Source organism: Podarcis vaucheri, assembly GCF_965113315.1.
Source record: "Podarcis vaucheri genome assembly, chromosome: 11".
Taxonomy (NCBI): Eukaryota; Metazoa; Chordata; class Lepidosauria; order Squamata; family Lacertidae; genus Podarcis; species Podarcis vaucheri.
In genome coordinates this window covers 280005-307461 of record NC_138749.1, presented here as the reverse complement: position 1 = coordinate 307461, position 27457 = coordinate 280005, and the positions used below count along the sequence as shown (strand labels likewise).

The window sequence follows — 27457 nt, the reverse complement described above, 5'->3', positions numbered from 1 at the left end:
CGGCCGGGCACGCGCAGCTGGGCGCCGCCTCCCCCCCCCCCGATGGCCACCCCCGAGGAGGAGAGCAGCGGCGGCGGCCGGCCCGGCGCCCGTCGTCGGGGGAGCTCCCCGCCCGGGGCGCCGGAGCTGATGCGCGCCTTCGAGGGCTCGGCGGGGGGCCGGGGGCTGCCCCGCTGGGGCTGGCGCCTGTGCCTGGCGCACCGCTTCGCCGAGCGCAGGAAGCCCTACCAGGCCTCCGACGTCTCGGCCGCCGACGCCGTCAAGCACCTCGGACTGGCGCTCAGGTCAGCGGCCGCCGACGGGGAGCCCAGCGGGGCGGGGGGGGGGGGAGCCGCCCTGGGCCGCCCCGTCGGGGAGCCGCGCCCGGGCAAAGGTGAGCGGGAGGCCGCTTCCCGCTGCAGCCCTGGCGCCGCGCCCGGGGCGCGCTCCCGGAGCTGCGAAAGGAAGACCTCCGGGCGGAGGCGGAGGAGCCGCGCCCGGGAGGCTTCTCCTTCCCCGGGGGACTCTGGACGGGCAGGAGAACCGGGGAGCGGCGGGGTCGGGGGCGGGTCTCCCTTGGCAGCTGACTCCGGAGAGGACCTGGAGCCGCGAGGGGGTCTCCTCCTCCTCCTCCTCCTCCTCCTCCTCTTCCTCTTCTGCTGCCCCGGGTCCAAAGGCGTGACGCGCTGCATCAGACACGGGAGCCTGATTCTGCAGCGGCCAACCTGGTGCCCACGAGCAGGACCTGGGCGCTGCAGCAACACTCTCCTCCTGCGGTGCCAGCCGCTGGCACTCAGAAACAAGAAAGCCTCTCTGGCTACCAAATCGGGGGTCCAGCGCCCTCATCTTGGCTAAGTCGGCACCCCAACAGGATGCCCCCAACAGTGCTCTTGACAGCCACCCCCCAAAAAAAAAGCCTTTGGAAGCCCAGCAGCCCTCTGTGACTCCGCCCGGTCCCCTTTGAAAGCCCCCAACCGGAGGGAGGACCCTCGCGGCCTCTGCAGGGACTGGATTCCATTGGGTGGGGTTTGTTTAGTTTTACTCCCGGTAGACCCACTGTAGTTGATGGCCCTAACTTAGTGGAATGCCACCCATCCTTTAACTGTGTGCTGGTTCTGGGCCTTTGTCATCTTATTTTTTTCTGTTTTTGTCAATTTGTCACAAATGTCTTTTATCGGTCAGCTGCCTGAAGTCCCTGTCAGCAATGAAGGCAACGCCTAGCTAAATAAATTGATGATGATGATAATAAGTGTGCAGGCTCACACATGTGCATGTAAAGAAGAGCTGGCACAGCTGGGGTGGCCCCCCGCCAGGTTTTTAAGAGGCATCCGTGGAGCCTGGCAAATGACCGGCCAGGTGTGCCTCTCCCTCCTCAGGTACTTCAGGTGGTGGTACCGGAAGACTCGCGTGGAGAAGAAGCATCCCTTCATCAACCTCTTCAACTCCCAGCCCCTGCGCCAGATCTATGGTGAGCAGGGCAGTGCTTGGCTTCTCCTGTGCCCAAGGAGCCGTGCCCAGGGTGACGGGCAGAGCCAGCCAGGGATTTGCAGTGGAAGGCAGGGAGGAGTCTTTCAGGGCCTGGCTGGGCCACTGCCATGGCTTCCTGGCACAGAGGAAGGGTCTGCCTCCTGCAGGGCTGGAGCTCACCAGCCTGCCACCCTCGCTTTCCCCACAGGCTGCCCGTTGGGGGGGTTTGGCGGTGGCACCATCACACGAGGCTGGCGGGGGGACTTCTGCCGGTGGCAGCTCAACCCGGGGCTCTACCACTACAAGACGGTGATCGCTGACCAGGTGCGTAGCTGTGCAAGGACTTAGCCTCCTGGTCTGTGCCCCTGGGGGGCGCGGCTGGCCGAGGCTCTGGGGGTGTTGGGACTCTCTGCCCTCTCGGATCAGCTGCCTTGCTGGCCGGAAACCTGCCTCCCTCCCCTGGCGTGGCTCCCCTGTGCTCAGGCTGCCCCTCACCTGGCTTTCCACCCCCCCCCCCAAATACCAGTTCACCGTCTGCCTGCGCCGGAAGGGCCAGACCGTCTACCAGCAGGTCCTGTCGATAGAGAAGCCCAGCCGCCTGCAAGAATGGAACTGGGGTTTCTGCGGCCACTACGCTTTCTACCACGCGCTCTACCCTCGTGCCTGGGCTGTCTACCAGCTGCCCGGGCAGGACGTGGTGCTCACCTGTCGGCAGGTCTCCCCCATCATCCCTCACGATTACCAGGTGAGCCTCTTCCGTACCTGTGAAGGTACCTCTGTGGGGCTGAGGGTGATGGGCTGCATTGTTCCGTTGCAGGGAAAGGGAGGTTGGGGGCACCTGGGAGCCTTTCAGCTCACTTTGTTGGCCCTTCATTGCATGCTCATCCTTTTATTGCATGCTTTTCTCTGGAGAGAAACTCTTTGCAGAGCAGTTTTTGGGACCAGCTGGGAAAAGCCGGCAGCCCAGCTGTGTCCAGGGCAGGATTTAGGTTTGATGAGGCCCTCAGCTCCTGAAGGTAATGGGGCCCCTTTGTATGTCCAGCTTTGTCAACAACAAATAGTTGCAGTTTTTTGTGTTGAATATATGCTATATGGCAATTTATGGACCTAAGTGGTATCTCAAGCCATTTGCACATGTTGCCTTGCAACCAGTCCATGCAGAATGTTGGCACCCTATATATAGAAAGGAGCAAAGCAGGGATCTTTGAGGGAGCAGGCGAGCAGGCAGGGCCCAGGACTTACATCATAGGCACCTACACAAAACATGGTTGCTGTATGTAGGTTTTATTTTATTTGGTGTTTTTTTCTTATATTTTGGAAATGTAAATTTTTTGGGCCCCCAAAAGAGTGGGGCCCTAAGCTGTCACTTGTTGAGCTTATATGTAAATCTGGCCCTGGCTGTGTCCCAGGCTGGCAGCAGCTGGAAGGCCGGCCAGTCCCAGCTTGTATCTTGAACCAGCACCTCCTGATTACGTGGCACTGGGTGAATTCTTTAGCACCCTGAGGCTCCCCCATGGGGGTGTTTGACCCTGCCCCCCCCTCTCAGAGCAGGGGCCCATCCTCGGACCCCTGAGGGCCAAGAGCAGCTGGCCGGGCTTGGTGAGGGTCCACAAGCAGGCAAGGCTCAGGTGGCAGGTGGCTTCAGGTGACGCCGCTTCCCCTCGGAGATGATGGTGGTCTTAGTGGCTGCTCTGAAAGGGAAGAGGCAAGAGGAATTATGCTTCCATTCATATTTTTTTATATGAATATTTATTGAATTTTATAACAAATAATGATACAAATCTCATTCATCATGTTATATACAATTATTCTCCCTCCCCTCCTCTGGACTGCCCCCTCTGCTGAGTTACTTAGTTTTATTTCTTGTATCCTGCTTTTCCTACACAAAAATAAAATCCCTTATCATTTTTCTAAAATAGCTTACTCAAATGAAATTGTGAACAATTATTCAAATCCTGCCAGTGAATAAAGTCCATTCTGTTGTTTCTGCAAATAAACTGTAAATGGTTCCCAGACCCTTTTGAAGTCCTTTTTGTCCTTCTCTCATAGTTTGTCTGTTAGCTTAGCCAATTCTGCATAGCTCATCAGTTTTTCTTGCCATTGTTCCTTGGATGGTATTTCTTCCGTCTTCCAGTATCGTGCAATCAAGATTCTTGCCACTGTTGTAAATAATGTCCATTTCTCTTTAGGTAGCTCTTGATTTGAGATACGTAACAAAAAGGCTTCCATTCAGAGGCAACAAACCCCTTTTTGTGGTTTTGGCACAAGCTGCTGTTCCAAACCAAGAAGGGCATAACAGGTTTTAGTATCTTTATTAAACCTACATGTGGTAGTTTTAATGAGCATGTGCCAAGCAAATTTGTCACTAATGTAGAGATAATAATAATAATAATAATAATAATAATAATAATAATAATGTAGAGAGAGTATCGGCAGGCTCTCCTCCAGCTCAGTTCACAGGGAACATTGCAGCTCTGGCTCTCTGGACATACCTTCAGTAGAGGAAGTGGCGATAGAAGAATCTTCAGGGACCTGAAATACTCGTTTTCAGGGCTTGCTCACTTCCATGTTGTCCTTTCCAGAAGCGCTGTTGACCAGGATTGCGGAAAGTTTGGGGGTTTCACTCCGAAACCAGAACTGCTGGAATAACTTCTCTCGCAAACAGTGTCTCCACCGCTGAAACGTGAATTGTCTTACTGAGACAATGAGGCAGAAACTCCCAGTCCAACATCCTGTGACTCTTTCCTGATAGGCAGGCTGGAAACTTGTTCCTTTGGGTGCCGTTTGGGACAGAACCCGGGGCCAGGTCAGGGGAGGGCAGCCCTGTGGAAAACAAGAGGAGCCTGTTGCTCCCACTGGACAGTTTTGAGGCAGTTTCATGATGCAAAGTGTTTTACGTAAGAGCAGTTCCAAGCCCAATGCAGAGAGCAGCTGGCCCTAAAGTTCTGCAACCTGCATCCTTGCTGGTAATAATAATAATATTAATTAATTAATTAATTATACCCCGCCCATCTGGCTGGGTTTCCCCAGCCACTCTGGGCGGCTTCCAACCAAATATTAAAAACAATACAGCATCAGACATTAAATCTTCCCTAAACAGGGCTGCCTTCAGATGCCTTTTAAAAGTAAGATAGTTGTTTATTGCCTTGACATCTGCTGGGAGGGCGTTCCACGGGGCAGGCACCACTACTGAAAAGGCCCTTTGCCTGGTTCCCTGTAACCTCACTTCTCGCAGGGAGCGAACCGCCAGAAGGCCCTCGGTGCTGGACCTCAGTGTCTGGGCAGAACGATGGGGGTGGAGACGGTCCTTCAGATATACTGGACCAAGGCCGTTTAGGGCTTTAAAGGTCAGCACCAAGCACACTTTGAATTGTGCTCGGAAATGTACTGGGAGCCAATGTAGGTCTTTCAGGACCAGTGTTATGTGGTCTCTGCGGCCGCTCCCAGTCACCAGTCTAGCTGCCGCATTCTGGATTAATTGCAGTTTCCAGGTCACCTTCAAAGGGAGCCCCACGTAGAGTGCATTGCAGTAGTCCAAGTGGGAGATAACCAGAGCATGCACCACTCTGCCAAGACAGTCTGTGGGCCCTATTGAAACTTTGCCCCTATTGAAATTCCTTTTGTTACTTTGGGCCCAGTTCTCTACCCCTGAGCTGTGCCATTTCACTAATGCCAGCAGCGCTGTGAACAGCAGAGACACTCTGATTTGGCCAGCTCTTGTATGCATACTGGGGTGTGCGTTAATCTTTTAGAAACCCAAAACTATGTGGGGGGGCGGGACGAACCAATTTTTCCTTCCTTGCCACAAGCTATGAATTCACATGCCAAAAGCCATGTGTGGCAAGCGCAATGCTATCTCTGTAGGACGGCTTGAAACTTACCCATTTCTTTCACTTCAATTTCTTTCAAACTTCCTGGTCTACTGTTATCTTGACATAGAAACGTCTCTCTCTTGTTTAGCTGGTTCTCAAGGCCCAATGTAACTACTTCTACTTTTTGTATGAATACCAAGCAAACAGTGGAGATCCTTACCCTCCAGTGCTGCCTACCAATGCTCTCTTCATCAAACAGCTGAGAAGCCTATCTCCATTCCAGAACCACGGATGCAAACTCAACCAAGCATGTTGCTAACAAGAGAGGGGTTGATAGTTCTGACTGTGTCTCAATAGATCTTCAGGGTAATATTTGTATTTTTCAAAAAGTAAAAACCCAGGACCAGGTTCCAAATATATTATCACCAGTGAGTGGCAAATAAACTAAAATGGCTCTTAAGCTGAAATTAAGATTGATAAAGCAAGTAGAGACTTACTTACCTTTGTATTACACTTTTAATCAATATTACTGCACATATCAATATTTAATCAATATTACCGTACATATCAATATGCTGGTGATGGAAAGGGCTTGGTTGACCCAGCTTCCTGCCCCACACAGCCTCCTTTCTGCAGCCCCTGACCCCCTGGCTGCCTTTTGTTGCCTCCAGGACACCAGCCTGCCCGTGGGGGCTTTCCTCTGGGACGTGGAGAACCAGAGCGGGGAGGACATGGAGGTCTCCCTCATGTTCACCTTCCAGAACGGCACCGAGTCCAAGGGGGACCGGAGTGGGGGCCACTGGAATGAGCCCTTCTGCCTGGAGAAGGACGGCCACTGCGTCCGGGGCGTGCTGCTTCACCACTGCCTCCCTGTGAACCCCTACACGCTGGCCATCTCCGCCCGGGAGAAGGTAAGGAGGAGGGCGTCGTGAGGGAGAACGTCCGGAGGGAGGCCAGCCCCTCCTGACCTGGTGGGGGAGATCACTGTTGCGCTCCGAAGGCAAGGAAGGATTGGACCCTGATTAGTAAAATACACACGAGGCTCGGCCAGCAAGGCTCTGGGAGGAAGTGCCAATAATAATCCGCCACACCCTGGCCCAGGCCCCGTTTATTAACAAAAGAACTTATAACGCAGCGCTTGTAAGAACCAATCAGATGTCCTCTGAGCATTTCAAAAAAACGTACCACGTGGGTGCAAAGTTAGATCAGACAACTCCTTTTAACTACAAAAACTACTTTGAGCCTGCGTACACGTTTTTAGGCTAAATAAAACAGGGATCAAGGAGGAAGGCATTTCGCAAACCCCAGAGGTCATAAACAGCAGTAAGCAGGAGAGGAGGGATGGCAAGGAAAGACAGGCATCTTGAGCATCTCCTTGTGAACTCTCTTCCTGGCCTTTAAGATCTACCTGGACTAACAAAAGCTACATCAAAGCTACCTTCTATATTTATGGCCCAGGATGTCCGGTGAAGCAACCGGTCAGAATGCTGATACGTGCCTGTGAGGCAGAGAAAATGAACAGTAGAGAAGATGGGCAGAGATGCAGAAGCTTGTGGGATTTGATCAGAAATTATTGTCACTGACTCAAACCCAGTCAACGCAATGCTTTCATTGCTGACACAATGGCTTGCTTCATTTTTCATAATTCCTCATAGCAATCCCACCTGACCCCCACAGATCACTCAACTCACCTGTCTCACAGGTGGGACTCTGGGCTGCTGGGCTTCCTATCCCTGCTGGCCCCCTCCCTTGGCGCCCGGTCTTTGCCACAGGGCCGGGTTTCGATTCCTTCGCTCTCCCCTCTAGGCAGGCACCACCGTGACCCACCTCACCACGTTCAACCCTGCTGGCACTGGGCAGGAAGTGTGGCAGGACCTCCTGGCAGATGGCAAGCTGGCGTCCCCACCAGGTGAGCCCCAGGCCCCCCAGGAGGGGGTGGCACAGAGGGGGCGGGGAGGGAGCAAGAGGCCAGGCGCCCTGACATGCAAAGAGTGTGCTCTCTCCTTCAGGGAAAAGCCCCCCAACGGAGAAGGGAGAGGCATGTGCAGCAGCTGTGTGTGCCACCTGCACGGTGCCAGCTTCCGGGCACTCGACGCTGGAGTTTGCCTTGGCCTGGGATATGCCCTGCATTCGGTTTGGCTCCAAAGAGAAGGAGCACCGCAGGTGAGCGCCTGCCGCTGTGGCTGCATGGTGCATTTCTTAAGGTTTGGCTTCATAGCTGAGGGATCACCTGAGGCAAGTGTGGGCCTGATTCCAGCCTCCTCTCGGCCAGGCATTGGGCTGCTGCGGGCGGGGCCATCTGCACTGGCAGGCTGTGCCACAGTGTGCTCAGCTGGCACACCCAGCCTCACCCAGACCGGGTGACGAGAACTTGTGGGCACCCGGGGAAGCTGGATGCCGAAAGAAAGTCCTCCTTCGTGCAGTGCAGGGTTAAACTGTGGAACTCTCTGCCTCAGGAGGCAGGGATGGCCCCCGACCTGGAGGGCTTTCCAAGAGAGCTGGAGAAATTCGTGGTGGAGGATTAGGAGTGGGCAATCGAGGGCACTGCTCTGCTCCCCACAGCCAGAGGCAGGGATGCTTCTGAATCCCCCCCCCCCGCAGGGGGAAGAGGATGGTGGCCCAGAGGGGCCATGGGCCTGATCCAGCCGGCGCTCTTCTATGTCCGTCTGTCCAGCGTAAGGAGCTGCATCTCCCCTTTGTTCCCAACCTGCTCTGAGGCATTTTCCATGGGGGGGGGGGGCAACGCAGGCAGGCAGGAGAGAAACCAGCCCCCCCCCCGACCTGCCACCTTTTGTTGGCACAGCTGTTGCCTGCTGTTTGCAGGCCTCCTGGTCCGTTGGCACAGTCTTCCTCCTAGGAAATGACTCTGGTGCATCCTGACTCCACCGTCCTGACTGTGGCCTCCCTTAGCCCCCCGTGACCCACGCACCGCCCCCCCCAACCACTGAGCAGGGCTCTGTGCAGACCCCCCCCCAGGAGTTGCCCTTGTATCCCCCCCCCCCAAACCAGGGAGATTCCCAGGCCAAGGCTCACAAAGGTTGAGGCGGGAGCTGAGCTGTTGGCTCAGGAAATAACTAGATCCAGCCTGTGACCTTGACTCACTGTGTTCTTTTGTGTCCTGTAGCAAATAGTTGCTGCAATTTTTTTGAGTTTAGTCCAGGAATCATTGATTGTAGTTGTTGAGTCCGGATTTTTATTTGCTTGCTATTTGGTAATATTTTGAGAGTTAATTTTATTGTGCAATGTTATATTCTGAATAGACTGCTGAATGTTACTTTCTGTTAGTTTATTGTTTAAAAGTAATATTTATGAGGAGTTAGTGGCATTGGGTGGGATTCTTCCTGGGCGTGGGATCTTCCTTTTGCTTCCTGTTGCTTCTCCGGCTTGGAAGCTGCCTTGGGTGGAGCGATACAGAAAGTGGTAAACAAACTAGAAGTGAAACGCAAAATGGAAAATTGAGGGAGTTGACCTGAGAGGGTGAGAGAGAAATCCAAGCCACGTGGAGGCCGGGCAGAGTGGCTGGACCCGTCCAGACTCCCCATTTTGCCTCTTCCCCTGAGCGGGACTTGAACTGTGTGCCCTTTTCCTGCTCCAGAAGAAGATGGGGGGGGCAGAGAAAGACCCCTGTCATTCCCACGCGAAGCCTGGGCAGCCCCGCCATCCCATCTGCCACCTTCTGAATGTGCAGGGGGCACCACCCCCCAGACTGGCACATGGGCATCTCTTCTCCCCCCCCCCATTGAAGGCTGGCAGGGAGGTCCGCATCTCTCCCCTCAAGCGGAAGGGGCTTGATCCCAGCCCTGCTGCAGCCCCTGGGAAGCCAGCACAAAGGCCTCTCGCCCAGAGACCACCCCTGCTCCCGGGAGCAGCCTGACGCGGGCAAGGAGTGGGCACAGGGTCCGTGCCTGCTGTTTCTGGCAAGTGCCGAGTCTGGTGTCCTGATGTACCTTCCTCCTCCTCCTCCTCCTCTTCCTCTTCCCCTGCAGGAGGTACACACGCTTCTTTGGCAGCAAGGGAGACGCCTGCCCGGCTCTGTCTCACTACACCCTCTCGTGCTACCAGGCGTGGGAGGAGAAGATTGAGGCCTGGCAGCGCCCCATCCTGGAGAACAGGTACAGCCCTCCCTCTGCTGGCAGCCACAGGCCGGGAGCAGATCCTGGCCGCCAGGAAGGGCCAGGGGGGGCTCCCCCCGCCTGATGGGTTCTCCTGGCCAGGCTGCTCAGGCCCCCACACCAGGCCAGAGGGCCCAGGCCAGGGCAAGCGAGTGACTGTCTGGAAGCCCGCATGGGGGTCCGTGATATGAGCTGCCTCCATGGGACAGTCCTGCCCCTCCCTGAGTGTGCTGTGGCCCTCTGCCCCCCCCAGCTCCCTTCCCTTCCCTAATAGGGCAAGACCCTCCGATATATCTGCTAGGCACCAAATGGCCCCTTAAACCCAACAGAACATCTGTTTGCCCGGCAGGTGCCTGAACTATCGTATTTTTCGCATTATAGGGCGCACATTTTCCTCTCCAAAAATTAAGGGGAAATGTGTGTGCGTTCTATGGAGCGAATGCAGGCTCCTTGGCTTCAGCGATAGCAATGCAAAGCCTCCGAAGCGCTCCGGGAGTTCCCTCTCTGCTCCGAAGGCTTGCAGATAGCCGTCTGAAGCCTGGAGAACGAGAGGGGTCGGTGCGCACCGATCCCTCTTGCTCTCCAGGCTTTGCTTCTCTGGAGAGGGACTGCACAGTTTTCCCTCTCTGCGCAGCGCCCCTTCAGCGAAGCGGGAGGAGAAATGGAAGGGGCTCCGCTTCGCTGAAGGGGCGCTGCGCAGAGAGGGAGAGAATTGTTTTTTCCTGTTCTCCCCCTCTAAAACAAGGTGCATCCTATGGTCCGGTGCGTCCTATAGAGCGAAAAATCCGTCCAGCCTCTGATAAAGGAGGGTCCTCCCCCTCCTGGCTCTTCCTTGGGGGGCCCACGTACAAGTGCCTTTCTTTCCGCCCCCCATTGCAGCGACCTGCCCCCCTGGTACAAGTCCGCCATCTTCAATGAGCTGTATTTCCTGGCAGACGGAGGGACCCTGTGGGTGGAGCTTCAGCCGGAAGACCCCGCGGCCGCCCTGGGGGCCTCCCTGGGCCTCTCCCAGCACCTTGCCGTCCTGAAGGAGTATGGGAGGTTTGCATACCTGGAAGGTAAGGGGCAGGACTTTCCTGCTGCCGTTGCTTCTGCGGCAGAGGGAGGTCTGTGGCCCATGGCAGGAGGGAGAGGGAAGGGGACGAGGGGCTTTGCCCCCCCCCAGCCTTGGGTCAGACTGAGGCACCACAGATTTGAAGCATCTGCACCTTGGGAACTGGAGTTGCCCCTCCCAGCACCCATAAACTACAGTTCCCATGATTATGGAAGGGGGGAGTTCTTTGGGTGTATGGTGTGTGCATTCTTGGGGCCGGGAGTTCCGCCGGTGCCCACCTGCCCGCTTCCCTCTGCTGCTTCCAGGCCAGGAGTACCTCATGTACAACACCTACGACGTCCATTTCTACGCCTCCTTCGCCCTCGCCATGCTGTGGCCCAAACTGGAGCTGAGTCTGCAGTACGACATGGGTGGGTGAGCCTCCCCCCTCCCTCTGCCCATCTGCCCACCCCCTCCCAGTCGTCTCTCCCCCCCAAACGCCCCACAGGAGGGCCTCTGCTGGAGTCGGGTCCCGGGGGTGAACCGGGGGGGGGGGTAACAGCAGGGCATCGCTTCTCCGTGGGCCTTGGCTTTTTCTGGGGAGGCCAAGGCCCCTTGAGCCAAAGGGGGGAGGACAAGAGAGAGCAAGACCCCTCAACCATGGACCCCCCCTCTCTCTCCCGCAGCGGCCGCCATCCTGAGCGAGGACACCCGGCCGCGCATGTACCTGATGAGCGGGCAGACGGCGCAAGTGAAGCTGCGCAACGTGGTGCCCCACGACATCGGGGAGCCTGGTGAGGCCGCACCTCCAGAGCCGCCCTGGCGCTCGCCGGGCAAAGGGCAGCCCCCCACCCGGGCAAAAGAGGCTCAGGCTGATCTCACCGCAGGCACAGCGATGGCCCCCGGCCCCCACTTGCCAGATCTGAGAACCCCCCTTCCAGCTGGGGGCGCATCTCATTAATTTCCTGTATTGCATTTCTATCCCACCTTTTTCTCCCAGGAGCTCAAAGGGGTGCCAGCGATTCTCCCTGCACACATTTAGTCTCCACTACACCCCTGCGAAGGGACGCGGGTGGCGCTGTGGGTTGAACCACAGAGCCTAGGATTTGCCGATCAGAAGGTCGGCGGTTCGAATCCCCACAACGGGGTGAACTCCCGTCGCTCGGTCCCTGCTCCTGCCAACCTAGCAGTTTGAAAGCACCTCAAAGTGCAAGTAGATAAATAGGTACCACTCCGGCGGGAAGGTAAACGGCATTTCTGTGCGCTGCTCTGGTTCGCCAGACCTCTCCCTGGCCAGCCCTCTTTCTGCTTGGCCCTTCTCAGGTGCGTGCCCGGATCGTGCCCTGGGTGCAGACTCCCACGGGTGCAGGGGTGGGGCAACGGGCAGGGGCACCCCCTGGGCCTCACTCTCCCCCCTTCTCTCCCCCCCAGATGACGAGCCCTGGCAGCACGTCAATGCCTACCTGATCCACGACACGGCCGCCTGGAAGGACCTGAACCTGAAGTTTGTGCTGCAGGTGTATCGCGACTACTACCTCACGAAGGACTCTGCCTACCTGCGGGACATGTGGCCCGTCTGCCAGGTAACGCCAGGAGGCGGGCTGGGGGGGGCGGGGGCAAGGCTGGGGCAGGCCATGGCAGGGGGCAGGCCCCAAACGCCCCCCACCTCCTCCCTTCCGCTCCCTGCAGGCCGTGATGGAGTCTGAGCTGAAGTTTGACAAGGACGGCGACGGCCTCATCGAGAACTCTGGCTTCGCCGACCAGACCTACGACGCCTGGGTGGTGACGGGCGCCAGGTGAGCAGGCAGGAGGGCATGGGCTGGATGACCCTCGGGGGGCCCTTTCCAACCGGGATTCTTTGCGGAGGGCTGCGCTGGCCAAGTGCTGAGCTGGGCTCAACACTCCCAGGTGGTTGCATCGGCAGAGCGGTCAATTTTGGGGCAGGCCCAGGCGGGCATCTGGCGGGGAGGGGCTGGGCTTTGAAGGGAGAGGGGCTCCCTCTGCCAAAACGGCTGCCTAGGCTGAGAGGGCAAAACAAGAACAACAAACCTATGGCTACGTGAAACATATTCAGCAAACACACAAGGCGTAAACGGCTGTACTTTTGAATAAATAAGGTATACTGTTCATTGTACCAAACCATAGACTCCAACAGAAGTCTCATAAAGTTCAACAAAGAAAGCAGCGGACCCCGTGAATCAGTTCATCCTCTAGTCAGTTCACGCATAAGGTCCATCCGTGTAATAGTGTCTATTCCACCTGTCTGTTCACAGAGTCCAATACAGTGGTACCTCGGGTTAGGTACCTAATTCGTTCTGGAGGTCCGTTCTTAACCTGAAACTGTTCTTAACCTGAAGCACCACTTTAGCTAATGGGGCCTCTTGCTGCTGCTGCGCTGCCGGAGCACGATTTCTGTTCTCATCCTGAAGCAAAGTTCTTAACCCGAGGTACTATTTATGGGTTAGTGGAGTCTGTAACCTGAAGAGTCTGTAACCCGAGGTACCACTGTAATCCACATGAAGGGTTGTTACAGTTCCACACAATCCTTTCACAGAGTCTTATGCATGAACTGACTAGAGAGCCCCCTCCTCAGTTTTTAAAAATATTTTTATTAATTTTCAAAAAATCTGCAAAATGCAGTGTCATTACACAGGATCTGATGACAACATGCAGAATCCATATGCAATTAGAGATCGCAGTTGAAGAAGTACAGACATAAAATGAAACCCAAATAAATAAATACACCAGAGGTGTGTTGGGTGCCTGGAAGGGAGCAACTGGAACAGATTATGGCACAGATTTGATGTTTAAACAAGGCAGGAATGCAAAACACGGGCCTTGCCATACCAAGGGAAAGGATTGCAGTATTCAAATAACCCTGCGAATCAGTGGCCCTTTTGGATTGTGGGCCAATGGGGTGGTCCTCAGCCATGTTCCTCCTTTCTTACAAATGAAATAAAGGCAAAGCAGACAGCTACAACCCCCCCTTTTTTTTTCTTTGGCCCCTGAGGACTCTTGGCTTCTTTAGCTTTTCCAGCCATGCAATATCCCACATTTCAAGTGTCAAGTAGCAAGACTGGCCCCGTCTCTCTTTTTTAAAAATAATTTTTATTAAAGTTTTACATTTTTTAAACATCAAAATATCATAATATATAACAAAAATACCATTCCCCAACCTTCCCCCCCCCCAATTACTTCCCTCCACTTCCTCTTCTGGTTTTTTGACATATGAACTCCTCCTGCTTTTTTGTTATTTCTTAGTTTTTAAGATTTTAAAAATAATTATTATTCTTTTCTTATCATTTTGGCATCCTCATTCTATTTCCATCATTTATTTTGTTAATTGTGTTTAATCAACCCCTGCAAGTGAGTCCATTTCTTTGTATTGATCCTGTAAATATGACCTGACTGGCTCCCAGTCTTTCTTAAAATCTCTGTTGTCCTTGTCTCAAAGTCTTTCCGTTCACTTGGCCATTTCAGCGTCTTCCATCCATTTTCCTTGCCATTCTTCTTCTACACTTTTCCATCTTTGTGCTGGAAATATCCTAGCTGCAGTTGTAGCATACATGACAAGTTTTTTCTTCTCTTTTGGCAAATCTTGACTAGAGTGGCCCCATCTCAAAACGAGAGGCTTTTAGGAGCAGGCATGCCCAGTTGCGCCCAGAGTTGGGGAGGGTCCCTACTTGCAAATCAATAGTCAATAGTAACAAAAACTAATCCATTCAAAAGTATGTATTCTGACAAGGATATGTATGTATAAAATATGTATAACACAATAATTCATTACAGAATTAAAGATAAGAGTTTATGAGTAGAGATAAGTTCATGTTAGTCTAGATTTGTCGTGGAGGTCTTAGTTTCAATCATTGAGCCGAAGTCAGTTATGGATTAGAAACCAGGACAGGGCCCTGTTTCGATGTATTCACCTTCATCAGCTAATTTTTAAAGGGTTGTGTAAGTTTGAAGACTTTCGGATAAATATATCCTGTTATTTTCTACATTTCTCAAGGGTAACAACTACGTGTGGGTAGATCAATGTGTATCTTGAGCACAGAAAAGCTACCACGATGAACCTGAACTAACATGATTTTATCTCTACTCATTATTATTGTGTTATACATATTTTTATGAGTTTGAGTTTGTAATCTCTGTTAGAGTTTGTAATCCTTGTCAGAATACATACTTTTGAATGGATTAGTTTTTGTTACAACTGACTATTGATTTGCGAGTAGGGGCCACTCCCACTATTGAAACTTACATTGGCCTGAGTTCTTGGTGTGCTTTTTTCTTGGTATATTTAATAACAAGAACTCCAACTTATTTAACATCAGAGTTGGGGGGAGGGCATCACGTGTGCATGACATCACATGCATGACGCCCCCCAACCTGGCCAGACCACTTGGCCCACCATCCACCAGGCGCGTTTTCTGGAGGGGGCACGACCAGGTGTCTCCCCCACAGCCCCCCATTGGAGCCTGACTCCCATTTGCCAGGGGGAAGAAGCTTCCTGGGAGTGGAGAGTTGGCAGCAGCAGTGAGGTGCCCCCCTCTTTTCAGCTGGGCTGCCCCTTGCGCAGCTGTGCCACAGCAGAGAGAGGCTGCCGTCCGCAGCAGGACCCTTCCTGGGTCAAGCCTAACCTGAGGGCCAGAGAGCGGCTGCGGAGAGCCAGGGGCACACGGAGGGCGATGTTCACCCTTGCCCGTCCTGCCCAGCTGCCAAGCACTCAGCAGGGCAGGGGATGGTGCCCAGCGTGGTGGTGGGTGGAAGCCCCCCTCAATATTTGGGGTGCTGAGCCCCCTGCTCCTAAATATTGAGGGGGTTGAAGCTCCCTCTGCCCTCTATACCATGGGTAGGTAAACTAAGGCCCAGGGGCCGGATCCGGCCCAATTGCCTTCTAAATCCGGCCCACGGACAGTCCGAGAATCAGCACGTTTTTACATGAATAGAATGTGTCCTTTTATTTAAAATGCATCTCTAGGTTATTTGTGGGGCACAGGAATTCATTCATTTTTTGCCCCAAAATATAGTCCATCCCCCCACAAGGTCTGAGGGACAGTGGACCAGCCCCCTGCTGAAAAAGTTTGCTGGCGCCTGCTCTATTCTCAGCACCCCTGTCTAGGAGTCAGGTGCCATGTACGAATCAAGTCCTCAGTTGACAGGCAGCTGGCATCTCCAGCCCCTGAGCGCCAGAGCTGCCATGTGGGGCTTTGGCCTGTAGATTGTGGGTGGCCTTCAGGAGGGAGGGTGTGTCTGAGTTTGGGGGGAACAGGGCTGGCTCCTTTCCCTGGTGCTCGGAGATTTGGGGGCTGCCCCTCCCGCACTTTATCAGGTTAGCTGGACCCAGCAGAGCTGCCTGGCCCATCTGTGGATGAACCTGAAAACCAACCAGCAAGAGAATTGCCCCTCTTTGCCCAGCAAGAGAGAGTGCCAGGCAGGCGCTCTCCCTTTGGCAGCCCAAACTGCCCCCTTGGCTGCCTGGATCAGGCCACAGAGGAGGGGGCAGATGCAGCCCTGTTCCCTCCCGGCCGCAAGAGAGGCTGGCATCTGGCCCCACAGCCTGCTCCGTTCTGCAAAGAGATCTGCCAGGGGCTGGTCTCTCTCTGGCCACTGAGCACCTGTTCAATGGTCTCTTTAAATTTGAAGGTTCGTTATTGTTCCACAAGATGTGTATTTTTTTAAGGGCCAAAGCAAATAACGTGACCTAGTTTTACAGCTCTGAAGCAGTACAGCAGGTGCTGGTAAAGGTAAAGGGACCCCTGACCATTAGGTCCAGTCATGGCCGACTCTGGGGTTGCAGCGCTCATCTCGCTTTATTGGCCGAGGGAGCCGGCGTACAGCTACCGGGTCATGTGGCCAACAGGACTAAGCCGCTTCTGGTAAACCAGAGCAGCGCACAGAAATGCCGTTTCCCTTCCCGCCGGAGTGGTACCTATTTATCTACTTGCACTTTGACGTGCTTTCGAACTGCTAGGTTGGCAGGAGCAGGGACCGAGGAATGGGAGCTCACCCCGTCACGGGGATTCAAACCGCCAACCTTCTGATGGGCAAGTCTTAGGCTCTGAGCTTTAAAACACCCACAGCGCCATCCGCGTCCCTGGCAGGTGCTATTAAGTTATGTTAATTAAGCTGTTGGGTATAGTATATAAAGAGCAGCACCTACCTCTCTCAGTACCCTGGTGGTTGGGTTGGCGGATGGGTCATGCTTATTGATATATTATAATTAAGGTAAAAGGAGTTTTTGTTTTTATTATTAAAACCTAGCAAAAGTTATTTTGCGTTCCTTGTAATGTTTGGTCTCCCCAGCACGCTTTCTGCAGCGCAACTAATCTGCAAATAGCCAACAGCGCCCCCCTCTGGCTAGACACAGCAAGAGGCCTGAGCAGTGAGTCCCTCCTCAGCTGCAGCCCACCGGTCTGAGGACCCCAAAGCCCCAGAGCTGCTCTGCCCTCCAGCCCCCCTTCTGGTGGTGGCCCCAGCATGGGCCCCGGTTTCCCAGCCAGGAGGGCTCCCCACGGCTCCCGCCAACCTCCTCCTCCTTTGCTTTGGCAGCTCCTACTGCGGAAGCCTGTGGCTGGCGGCTCTCAGCATGATGTGCCAGATGGCGCAGCTCCTGGGCGAGGAGGATGCCCGGCAGACGTACTCTGCCATCCTGGCGAAGGGCACAGTGGCCTTTGAGAAGCTGCTCTGGAACGGTGCGTGGGGGCAAAGGTGGCTGCCTGCCTGCCTTCTCTGGGGGTGAGGGGGGGCTCTGGGATGTCTGCAGGCGTCTCTCTCCCGCCCGGGATCACCCTCCCTCGTCCTCTCCTCCAGGGAAGTACTATAACTACGACAGCAGCAACAGCACCTCCTCGGACAGCATCATGTCTGACCAGCTGGCTGGGCAGTGGTTCCTCCGCGCTTGCGGCCTGGGAGAGGGCAAGTCTGAGGTGAGGAGGGCAAGGAGGGTCCCCAGAGGGGGCGGGGGCTGGTCCGCAGTCGCGAGGGTCCCACCGGGACGCAGGGAGTCATCCTTGGTCAGCTTCCATGGCAGTGGAGGGTCAGCCTGTGGAGGGACTCCCCTCCTTTCCCCAGGGGTTGGTGGGGGGTCAGGCACCCCCTTGGAGGCTCACATCAGACCACTTTCAAAAGACACCCGAAAGCAGCCCTGTGCAGGGAAAGCGCCTGCTGAATCTCCAGTGGCAGAGAGTTCCATAGGACTTGGTTGAGGACCCTAAAGCATGGGTAGGCAAAGTAAGGCCCAGGGGCCGGATCCGGCTCAATCGCCTTCTCAGTCCGCTCTGTGGAAGATCTGGGAAGCAGCATGTTTTTACATGAGTAGAATGTGTCCTTTTATTTAAAATGCATCTCTGGGTTATTTGTGGGGCACAGAAATTCATTCAATATTTTTTTAAGATATAGTCTGGCCTCCCACAAGGCCTGAGGGACAGTGGACTGGAAACCCAGTGCTGAAAGCATTTGCTGACCCCTGCACTAAAGGCTGTTTGATACTGCCATCCGCTGAGTCTTGCAAACTCAATTGACCAGTGATGCTACGGCAGATGATCTCAGGGGCTGAGCTGGGACAGAAGGGCTCAGGGATCCTGGAGCTCCGTTGTTCAGGGCTTGTGGTTTTAATGCCTTGTTGGGGCAGCCCAGTCAGATGGACAGCATATGAATAATAACTATAATTATTAATATTATTTACCATTTTTCACGTCTATAAGACGCCCCCATGTATAAGCCACCCCCTATTTTGGGGGACTCAGTTTTAAGAAAGTGAGGGGAGATGCCCCCAAATTGTTGAGCTTCTACCCCCTTGCCGCTGCGGGGGGGGGGGGACACTCCCTAGATCATTTTCCGCCTGCAGCAGCACGACCCCAGGTTTTTGACATGATTTTTGAGTCAAAGGCCTCATCTAACACACAGAAAAATACAGTCTTAAGATTTGTATGCCGCCCTTCATCTGAAGATATCGGGGCGGTTTGCAGCATAAAAACAGACAGTCAAAAGACAAAATGCAGAATAGAAGCAAAGCGAGGGGCCAGAGTCCTGCCCCCCCTCCCTCTGCCCCTCCCGCATTGCCGGGCGGGCTGGACTAGATGGCCCTTGGGGGTCCCCCGCTGCTCTCCCTCCCTTGCAGGTCTTCCCCCAGAGCCACGTGCTGAGTGCCCTGAAGACCATCTTTGAGCGGAACGTCATGGGCTTCTCCCAGGGGACGATGGGCGCCGTCAACGGCATGCGTCCCAGCGGGGTCCCGGACCGCTCCAGCGTCCAGTCGGACGAGGTTTGGGTTGGCGTGGTGTATGCCCTGGCCGCCACCATGATCCAGGAGGTGAGTGGGGGGTGGGCGCTGGGGTGGGGCGGGCGAGAGAGGCGGGCTGGGGGCTGGCTCTCACCCCCCTCTCCTCTTCCTCCCCCTCCTCCTCCTCCAGGGGCTGGTCCAGGAGGGCTTCCGCACGGCCGAGGGCTGCTACCGGACGGTGTGGGAGAGGCTGGGCATGGCCTTCCAGACCCCCGAGGCCTATTGCCAGAGGAGGGTCTATCGCTCGCTGGCCTACATGCGCCCCCTCAGCATCTGGAGCATGCAGCTGGCCCTGGAGCGCAGGGGGGCACGGGAGGCCCAGCCGCCCCCCACTTCCTCAGAGGCCTCTGACTCCCCCATTGCCGTGAGCCCATGAAGCGGCTCCCTCCCTCCCTCCCACTGCAGGCGTGGGGGTCCCACAACTGGCCAGCCAGGAAGGAGGGGCCTATGGGTGGGGCTGCTGCCACCTCCCTGTTGGGCAAGGCCCCCCCTTGGTGTTCTTAAGCATGTGGAGGGCCCTGCATGGCTGAGCCGCTCCCTGGCGGGGGGGGGTGTCTTGTTGCTGCACGGTGTGTATGAAGGATCTTTCTCTGCCCCCCCCCCCTTCTGACTGCCCTTTCCTCTTGGGGGTCAGTGGCAGGTGTCCCTGCCCGCCCCCGCCCCCAGTTCACAAGAGGAGCGGTGCTCCATTTTCAAGGGGGTGCTGGAGGAAGGGACCCTTCACCACCTGCTTCCCCCCCCTTTTCTCTCCTACGATTGATTTGCACACAATCAAGCTCTGTACAATCTGGGGGCTGCCCCAGAGTTATTTTTAGATGCAGAATAATTTTAATTTAAAATAAACAGTTGTTGGCATGGGGGGGCTCTCTGTGTATTTTTGTGGGCGGATGTCTGTTGCTCCATGCGTGCTTTTAGGGGGTGGGGCTGACCTCCCTCTCCCCTGGCCATTCCTGGGGCTTACCTGGCCTGTTGGGTCTGTTCCCTAAATGTGGGGAGGGGGCTGCATCAACGTCCTGCCCCCCCCCCAGTGATCCTCTGTGTTTCCAGGGAGTGCCTGCCTCTCGGCCTTCTCCGGGGGTCGTGGGGTGGGGTCAGGCTCCCCTCTGGGATGCCAATACGCAAATAGTAGGCTAGCCTTGAGAGTGATTTCTCATTGACAATGGTGGAAAAGTTTCTTTATTGGTTTTTTGGTCATCAGCCCATGAGACAGGGAATTTAAAAGAAAGTTTAAGAATAGAGAAAGGCTAATAAAAAGCCCCGAGCAAGCACAGTGAATAAACTATTGGCAAGCGCTGCATCAGACGTTTCCCCCACCAAATGCCCTCTCTAGCGCAGGGGCTGACAAGGTTTTCCTCGCCTGGGCCGGTTCACTCCAGCAGAGAAACCTCCATGGGCCGGAGCGCGTGCATGGCCACAATGTCTGTGCAGACGCAATTTCTGGTGCCACAGAAGTGAGTCCTCGCACTGTGTTGGTTTAGCGCAGCGCGCGGGGACTCACCAAGCAGGCGGCTCAATTTGGGGGCAGCTCGTGGGCTGGTAAACAACCCCCGTGGGTCGCTTGTGGCCCATGGGCCTTGGGTTGTTGACCCCTGCTCTAGCGAGTGCGATGGTGAGCCTTTCTTGAGCCACTCTTGGCCAAACTGGAGGGGGAGCTGCAGGCTGGTGGGGGAGTGACCGAAAGGAAGACACACAACATACGTGCACACACACACAACCCCTGAGGGGGGATTTTTGTCCTTCCCCATAGAAGAGGCCAGAGGGGCAGTGCTGGTGGAGTGCAGAGGGAGGGGGAGCCATCTTCTAGCTGGTCCTACGCACGAGTTGCAGAAGCAGGCCCGGATCCTGGTTCCTTTTTATTTGACACGTACAAAGACGTTCTTGCCAACACTGCAAGGAAAGAGAGAGGCTGAGAATTATCCAGCAAATGCCCTTCACTGATTTTGGGGCCAGGACTGGCTTCAGTGTCTGTGGATGAGCCTCCCTGTGCCCACGGCCCCTTGAGCTGCCAGCCTTGCCCTCTTCCTCCACATGCGCCCTCAGCAGTGGCACCAGAATGGGCCAGGAGCCGAGCGATGGCCTCCCGGGCAGTCCCCTTGCAAGCAAGCATGGACTGGGGCATAGAGCTGCCAGCCCCCATTTCTTCACCCAAGGCAGTGAGGGGGCTGTCCTGCTGTTGGGTAAGCCCCCCTCCCCACAAGCCAGTCAGATGGAAATGTTTGCAGCAGCCCTGCTTCACTTGTAGGCCTGCCCCCACGGGATATTGAGCCGGGCAGTGGGGAGAAGGCCAGTCCCAGGTCTGCTGAAGATTGTGGGTGCCTGCAGTGAAGGGCTTCAACTTTGCCCGTTGACTTTGTGGGGGCCCCGACCCACAAATGTATTCTTGTCATGGCCCCCTGGAGCTGGCTCCAGTGGCTGATGGGGTGGGGATTCTCTGCAGCTGGATTTTCAATCTGCAGCTGGAGTTTCAGCTCCTCTTTGGCCTTGCAAGGATGAGGAATTGAGGAGCTGTTAACTCATGGACCAAGTTCCCTGACAGATAACAAAAGGCGAATCTTTCCTGGTGTTTTTCTATAGTAAAAAGGAGTAACCTGTTGGATTCCTGCCTGCCACACAGCTGTTAGCGGCACAAAAGCTCTTCTCTGCCCTGACGGCAACCTCAGAAAGAGCTCCAGCTCTGTGAGGGACGAGCCAAGCGGCCTTCAGTTGGCAGGACCACCTTCTGGGCTGTGGTGCCATCAGGATGCAGAGGACACTCGCCCCAAGACCTGAGGGGGGGTTAATATAAACAGCTGGAATCCCCCCCCCCCAGGATAGAGGAAGCTCTCTGGGTGAGGAGTTTCCATAGCCAAGACCGGGATGGAGCTGTCCTCCCCGCTGACGGGGCTCCTGGAGCCACCTTTGCGAACTGGCCTCGGAGAACCTTTTGCTGGCTTCTGCGGGTGCGGTGGGGGCTGTTTTTGCTCTTGAGGTGCCTTGGTCGCCGTCCTGCAGGCGGGGGGGGGGGATTCCAAGAGGGTCTTGCTCCTAAGCCCCGTGTGAGGCTTTGCGGCTGGTCCAGGAAATGCCGTCACTGGGCTTGGCTAAGAATTTGCAAAGCTCTTCGCATCTTGGGACAGGGTTTCTCAAGAGGACTGGCTCGCCCCCCCCCCCCAGGCCTCCTGGACCATTTTGCATGGCGCTCCCTCCCCAAGTGCTCTCGCGGCATCGCTGAGCTTCCCAGTGCCTTCCCTACTAACGGGAGGCGGGCAGCTGAAAGCATTTTCGTTGCGGGAAGGCAAGTCAGACGGTTGATGTTCTGTCCGGCTCGTCTAGCTGCTTGCTTGCTTGCTTGCTTGGGGAGGAGGTGTGTACATCACCTAAGGTTAGTAAGCAGTTTTATTCTCTCCCCGCCCCCCAGGTTAAAATAAAATTAAGACCAGCCGTGGATGCGCGTTAGAGGTGAGGCAAGCAGGGTTCCGCGCTCCAGTTTGGGCAAATTTAAGATTGGATTCTTCGGAAGCAAGCTGCGTGTTCCGAGAGCATCAGGGGCTGCAGTTACCTAGTTAGAGGCTGAAGGCAGTCTTTGGCCGACAGCAAAGCGGATTTGAGACGGAGCCCAATTCAGCGCCGAGCTCTCGCGGACTGGGCTAAGTCAAGCGAGTTCCTGGAGGCCTCTGGCAGGATTGCGTTTTGGGGATTGTGGGGATACCCTCTTTGGGAGGGAGACCGATGGGAGTCGAGCTGGGGGTCGTCGTCCCCCGCTTCTCGGGGGCGGAGGGAGCTGAATGGCCCCTGAGATCTGCTGGGAAGCGCAGGGGAGAGCGGGAGCCTTCCTAGGAAGAGCTGCTTCTCCTTCTGATCCTGAAAGGGAGGGAACTGATGCTCAGCCCCGACGGCGCCCCTTCAGGGTCTCGCCTGCCTGTTTTAATGGCTGGGGGGGACCCCCTCCCCAGTCGGGCCGCTTACCGGTTGGCCTTCCAGTCGTCGGCGTGCGTCGCCACCTCCTCCCGCAGCAGCCACGTCGTCTCCAGGGTCTCCTCGCCCTTCTCGTCCACGAAGCACTGCCCCACGAAGACGGTGGTGGAGTCTGGGGGGGGGCAGAGAGAGGGAGGTCGGTGGTCTGGCGCCGAGGGTCTTCAGGGGCGGCATGGGGGGGATTGCCCAGCCCCAGAAGCCACCGCATGACCGGGAAGGGCGACTGGGGGCCCTTCCCTTCTCCGTCCACGGAGCTGCTCGGACCCCTCTCTATCCCCGCGGGGCTCGTGCCTCCCCCCCCCGCCTACCGGAGAAGGACCAGATGACGGAGAAGCCGAAGGTGGGCTGGGCGCGCCGGTTGGTGTGGTGCTGCCTGCCGTGCAGAGGCGACTCCCGGATGGCGGCGTCGGTGGCAGCCGAGACGGCGGTCAGGTAGGAGCCCGAGAACTGGCCGTCCTCGTTGGTGGTCCCGATGACCATCTTGGACCCCAGGTCGTTCACCCACGTCCCCGCCAGGTTGCACTGCGGAGAGGAGCGGGTCAGAGAAGGGACGGGGGAAGGGACCCCAGGGGGTCATCAAGTCCAACCCCAAAGGAGACTCCCCAGCAGATCAGAGAGGGACCCCTCGGCCGCACGCAAGCGGGCGCGGAGACCCCAGGGGCCACCTTGCGCCCCGTGAATCTCGCGCCTGCTCCAGCTCCCCGCCCCGCAATATTTTTATTGCCTCCCTCTCCGCAACATTTTCCAATCCCATCCGAAGCAGCCCCCTCCAAGGCACCTGTCGCAGCTGCAGGTCAGAAATTAAGACCCCGCGAAAGAAGGAGCCTTAAACCAGAGGAAGGGAAGCCAGCGGCAGCCCGCCCTGCCCCACAAGCGCGCCGGGAGGCGCCCCGACGTCTCCGCTTCCTTGGCGCCCTGACGGGGGCTTCGTTTTCCGCCCCTCCGGTGAGGCGCTGCCGCAGGTTTCTTTCGCAGAGGGGAGAGCAAGGCGGAGACCACGCAAAGCCCCTCTGCCCAGATGCGGAGATCTCTCCGACTGCAGCCGGCACCACTTGCCCGGCCGCCTGCCCGCCCCGTCCCCCTCGCCTCGCCTCTGCCTGGCCCTACCTTGCCCGGAGTCTGGTTTTTCCTCTGGACGTCCAGCGCCAGCGAATAGGCTGGCGAGAGGGAGAGAAGGGCGCCCAGGAGCGCCAAGCCTGCCAGGCCGCCGAGTGAGACTGTGCGCTGCGCCATCCTCGATGCCGGGAAGGGAATGTCCCCGTCGAGCCGGCGGCCGCCCTCTTATAGCGCCCGGGCGGGCGGGCAATTGCGCAAGTCGGGTGGGCGCGGCGCGGAGACCGGTGCCAAGAGGGCGGAGGGGCTGGCAGAGGCACCCCGGGCATCTCCCCACCCCCCACCCCGGCCAGGTAAGATGTTCGACCACCTGCCAACAGGCACCGTTATCTATTTATTTGCTTATTTCTTTATAGATATATATATTCGTATACTGCTGTACCATAGAAATATACCACAGCTGTTTAGGACAATATAAAACCATACAGTAAAATCATAAAAAGTTGAAAACAAGTGAAAATCAAAAGAATTAGAAACAATATTCCATTGACCATGGTGGGGATTGTATTTTTAGCTGCCTGCCTAGGCCTGGAGGAAAAGAAGAGGTTTCAGCAGGCATTTAAAATTTGGCACAGAAGGCGTCTGCTGAATCTCCAGTGGCAGAGAGTTCCATAGGACTTGGTCAATGACACCAAAGGCTCAGTTTTATACTGCCATCAGCTGAGTCTGGCGAACTTGTGGAATGACCAGTGATGCTACGGCAGATGATCTCAGCGGCTGAGCTGGAACAGAAGGGCTCAGGGACCCTGGACCTACGTTCAGGAATTGTGTGTTTTTAATATTTTGTTGGGAACTGCCCAGAGTGGCTGAAGCAATCCAATCACATGGGCGGCATATAAATCATAAAATTATTATTAATAATTAACCTGCAGGCACTTGCAATTCATTACTTTATTAACCTGCATCTTACAAGAGGTCTGCTTTGCACAAGGTCAGAATTGGGCCTACAGTGTGAGCCCCAACCCTTAGAACAGGCTCCCATTCAGCAACTGTGGTCTTCTCCTGTTGTTGTTTTCTGCTGCCCTGGGATGCCCTCCCTCCAAATTCCCAGATGGGGATGGTCAGCATTCCTTCCTCCCATTCACCCTCCCCATCAGCAGCTTCTCTGCTTCTGCCCCTAAGAAGCCTTAGAACTTTGCGCTCACGTTTGCTTTCTAACTTTCTTTAAAGGAAAGGGACCCCTGACCATTAGATCCAGTTGTGGCCGACTCTGGGGTTGCGGCGCTCATCTCGCTTTACTGGCCGAGGGAGCCGGCGTACAGCTTCTGGGTCATGTGGCCAGCATGACTAAGCCGCTTCTGGCGAACCAGAGCAGCGCATGGAAACGCCATTTACCCTCCTGCCAGAGCGGTACCTATTTATCTACTTGCAGTTTGACGTACTCTTGAACTGCTAGGTTGGCAAGAGCAGGGACCGAGCAACGGGAGCTCACCCCATCATGGGGATTCGAACCACTGACCTTCTGATCGGCAAGCGCTAGGCTCTGTGGTTTAACCCACAGCGCCACCCGTGTCCCTAACTTTCTTTATAGATTCCCAATTGGCTTACTGCCTTTTAAAGGAAAACAAAGAGTCTGGTGGCCTTCTGCCTTGTGCCCCGTCTACCCTGCTATCTGCAGCCCACCTTCCAATCCACTGTCTCTTTTGGCTTCTTGGCACCAGGTGAAGAATTCCCTCTTTCAACAAACCTCCTGGCACCTCCCAGCCAGGAACTGTATTGAGTTTGTAATTCTTTTCATATCTGCAATTGTTCCCTGTGTTTTTGGATTGTATTGTGAAATCACTTTGACATGCTTTATAGGAAACCATTCATAAAGGAGAACAGCCTTGGCTACTAGACAGAATGCCTGTTTGTCCTCCCTTGGGCCTCTGAATGCTGGTTCCTGGGTGTCCCGTGTGGGGGGAGTCCTGCTGCTGTGTTTCGGCCCTGTTTCCTTAAGGGCTTCCCTCTGAGGCATCTGGCTGGCCACTGCAAGAACAGGAGGCTGGACCAGATGGAGCACTGGCCTGGCCTTCCTTCAGGGCTCTTACTGGGCTCTTTCCCCTCCCGAAACTGGGAAAATACCAAGTCAGAGGGCTGGGGCGGGGGTTGTTGTTGTTGTCTTTAAAAAACAAAAACAGCCCACATGGGAAGCAGCATAAGCTCCTTCCAGTTATTACACAGAGACCCAGCTGGCTTAAATGTGGCACTCCAAAGTTATTTATGCCAGCTTGGCCCCGTGACCATGGGTGCCTGGGGCCGTGGCCCTGGCACCAAAATTTGTGGGTGCCCGGCCCCTTCATAGGGAATTTTGTGAGTGCTTGGATGGCTAACATCAGATATATAACATTGGTATAAAATCAAACAATAATTAAATTACCTCCTAAAAACAGGTCACAATCAAATTTAAGTCTAATTATATGGCTTTCCTCAGGATTAGGATTGGGAACAGTAATAATAATAATAATAATAATAATAATAATAATAATAATAATAATAATTTATTTATACCCCACCCATCTGGCTGGGTTTTCCCAACCACTCTGGGCAGCTCCAAACAGACTATCAAACATTAAAACATTAAAAGCTTCCCTGAACGGGGCTGCCTTCAGATGTCTTCTAAAAGTCGGATAGTTGTTTATTTCCTTGACATCTGGTGGGAGACGCTCCTTCAGGTATACTGGGCCAAGGTCATTTAGAGCTTAAAAGATCAGCACCAACACTTTGAATTGTGCTCAGAAACGTACTGGGAGCCAATGCAGATCTCTCAGGACTGGTGTTATGTGGTCTTGGCGGCCACTCCCAGTCACCAGTCTAGCTGCCGTATTATGGATTAATTGCAGTTTCCAGGTCACCTTCAAGGGAGCCCCACGTAGAGCGCATTGCAGTAGTCCAAGCAGGAAATAACCAGAGCATGCACCACTCTGGCGAGACAGTCTGCAGGCAGGGAGGGTCTCATCCTGCATACCAGATGGACCTGGGAAGGGCCAGGATTTTGTTGAGAAGGATCACTGTGACCTCCTGCGGTAGGCTTGACCTGGCTCCAGCATTTGCACTTCCTGTATATTTTGTTGTGTAACATTTATTTTTCCAGAATTTGCAATTTGTTATATAAGTTATTTTTCAGTAACAATCTTTATTCCAAGTTCTGCACAAGCTGTGTGCCTGCCCTCGCCTTGAGCTTGTGCCCAGGCGCCTGCCAACTTTCGCTTTCGGCAGGGAGGAGAGGAGGGACTGGGAGGAAACATGACAGGCCCAAAGGAGGTCTCATCCTGACCTCACGGGGGCCAACCAGATGCCCACTATGGGTCCTGAGTCCAAGAGGAGCAGTCTCACCTCCTGCGCTTTCTGGCAACTGGTATTCGGTTCAGAATCTGAACCTCAGTTTAATCCGGCGCACAGCCCTGTTAGTTCCCTCTCAAACTTGCTTTAAATCAGTGGAGTTTGGAATGGGTCAGTGCACCATCTTGATTCCAAAGGGCATCCAGTTATAGATCCAAACCTCCTTCTCAATGTCAAGGACCACAATTCACAAGTGGGAAGCAAGGCTTTCAGAAGCGTCCAAATCAGGGCAGTTTGGAATTTCAGAAGAATTTTTTTCATGATTTTTTATTCAAAATTAAAACAAAACATATTATCCAGAAACATATCATCCTTATTCCCCCCCATTTTTCCTCCCCACCCCACAACCCCACCCCACCCCAGCTTCCCTCAGTTCCAGTCTTTG

The 27457-nt window shown here is 55.1% G+C and overlaps 2 protein-coding genes across 2 annotated transcripts; one reads left to right on the top strand and one right to left on the bottom strand.

Annotated features, from left to right (window-relative positions):
• Nucleotides 1-9: 9 nt before the first annotated feature.
• Nucleotides 10-19539, top strand: GBA2 (glucosylceramidase beta 2). The gene is made up of 17 exons (XM_082241863.1): nucleotides 10-284; nucleotides 1356-1447; nucleotides 1655-1770; nucleotides 1973-2191; nucleotides 5930-6169; nucleotides 7065-7167; nucleotides 7268-7421; nucleotides 9245-9370; nucleotides 10250-10428; nucleotides 10730-10834; nucleotides 11090-11197; nucleotides 11835-11986; nucleotides 12093-12199; nucleotides 16953-17095; nucleotides 17214-17329; nucleotides 18523-18714; nucleotides 18815-19539. The coding sequence occupies exons 1-17, from the start codon at nucleotides 43-45 to the stop codon at nucleotides 19058-19060; spliced, it is 2640 nt and encodes an 879-aa protein (XP_082097989.1). The 5' UTR covers nucleotides 10-42; the 3' UTR covers nucleotides 19061-19539.
• Nucleotides 19540-19842: 303 nt separating this feature from the next.
• Nucleotides 19843-23903, bottom strand: LOC309543077 (avidin-like). Its single transcript, XM_082242304.1, has 4 exons — nucleotides 23746-23903; nucleotides 22947-23160; nucleotides 22630-22750; nucleotides 19843-20571 (listed from the first exon to the last, which is right to left on the bottom strand). The coding sequence occupies exons 1-4, from the start codon at nucleotides 23869-23871 to the stop codon at nucleotides 20538-20540; spliced, it is 495 nt and encodes a 164-aa protein (XP_082098430.1). The 5' UTR covers nucleotides 23872-23903; the 3' UTR covers nucleotides 19843-20537.
• Between the last annotated feature and the right edge of the window lie 3554 nt (nucleotides 23904-27457).

Excerpts from the sequence above, each read along its gene's own strand:
- LOC309543077 (XM_082242304.1), bottom strand. The coding sequence starts at position 23,871 with ATGGCGCAGCGCACAGTCTCACTCGGCGGCCTGGCAGGCTTGGCGCTC. Across the intron at positions 23,161-23,745 it reads AAAACCAGACTCCGGGCAAG|TGCAACCTGGCGGGGACGTG; the intron begins GTAGGGCCAGGC and ends TCCTCTCCGCAG. Across the intron at positions 20,572-22,629 it reads GACGACTGGAAGGCCAACCG|TGTTGGCAAGAACGTCTTTG; the intron begins GTAAGCGGCCCG and ends CTTTCCTTGCAG.
- GBA2 (XM_082241863.1), top strand. The coding sequence starts at position 43 with ATGGCCACCCCCGAGGAGGAGAGCAGCGGCGGCGGCCGGCCCGGCGCC. Across the intron at positions 1,448-1,654 it reads GCCCCTGCGCCAGATCTATG|GCTGCCCGTTGGGGGGGTTT; the intron begins GTGAGCAGGGCA and ends CTTTCCCCACAG. Across the intron at positions 18,715-18,814 it reads CCGCCACCATGATCCAGGAG|GGGCTGGTCCAGGAGGGCTT; the intron begins GTGAGTGGGGGG and ends CTCCTCCTCCAG.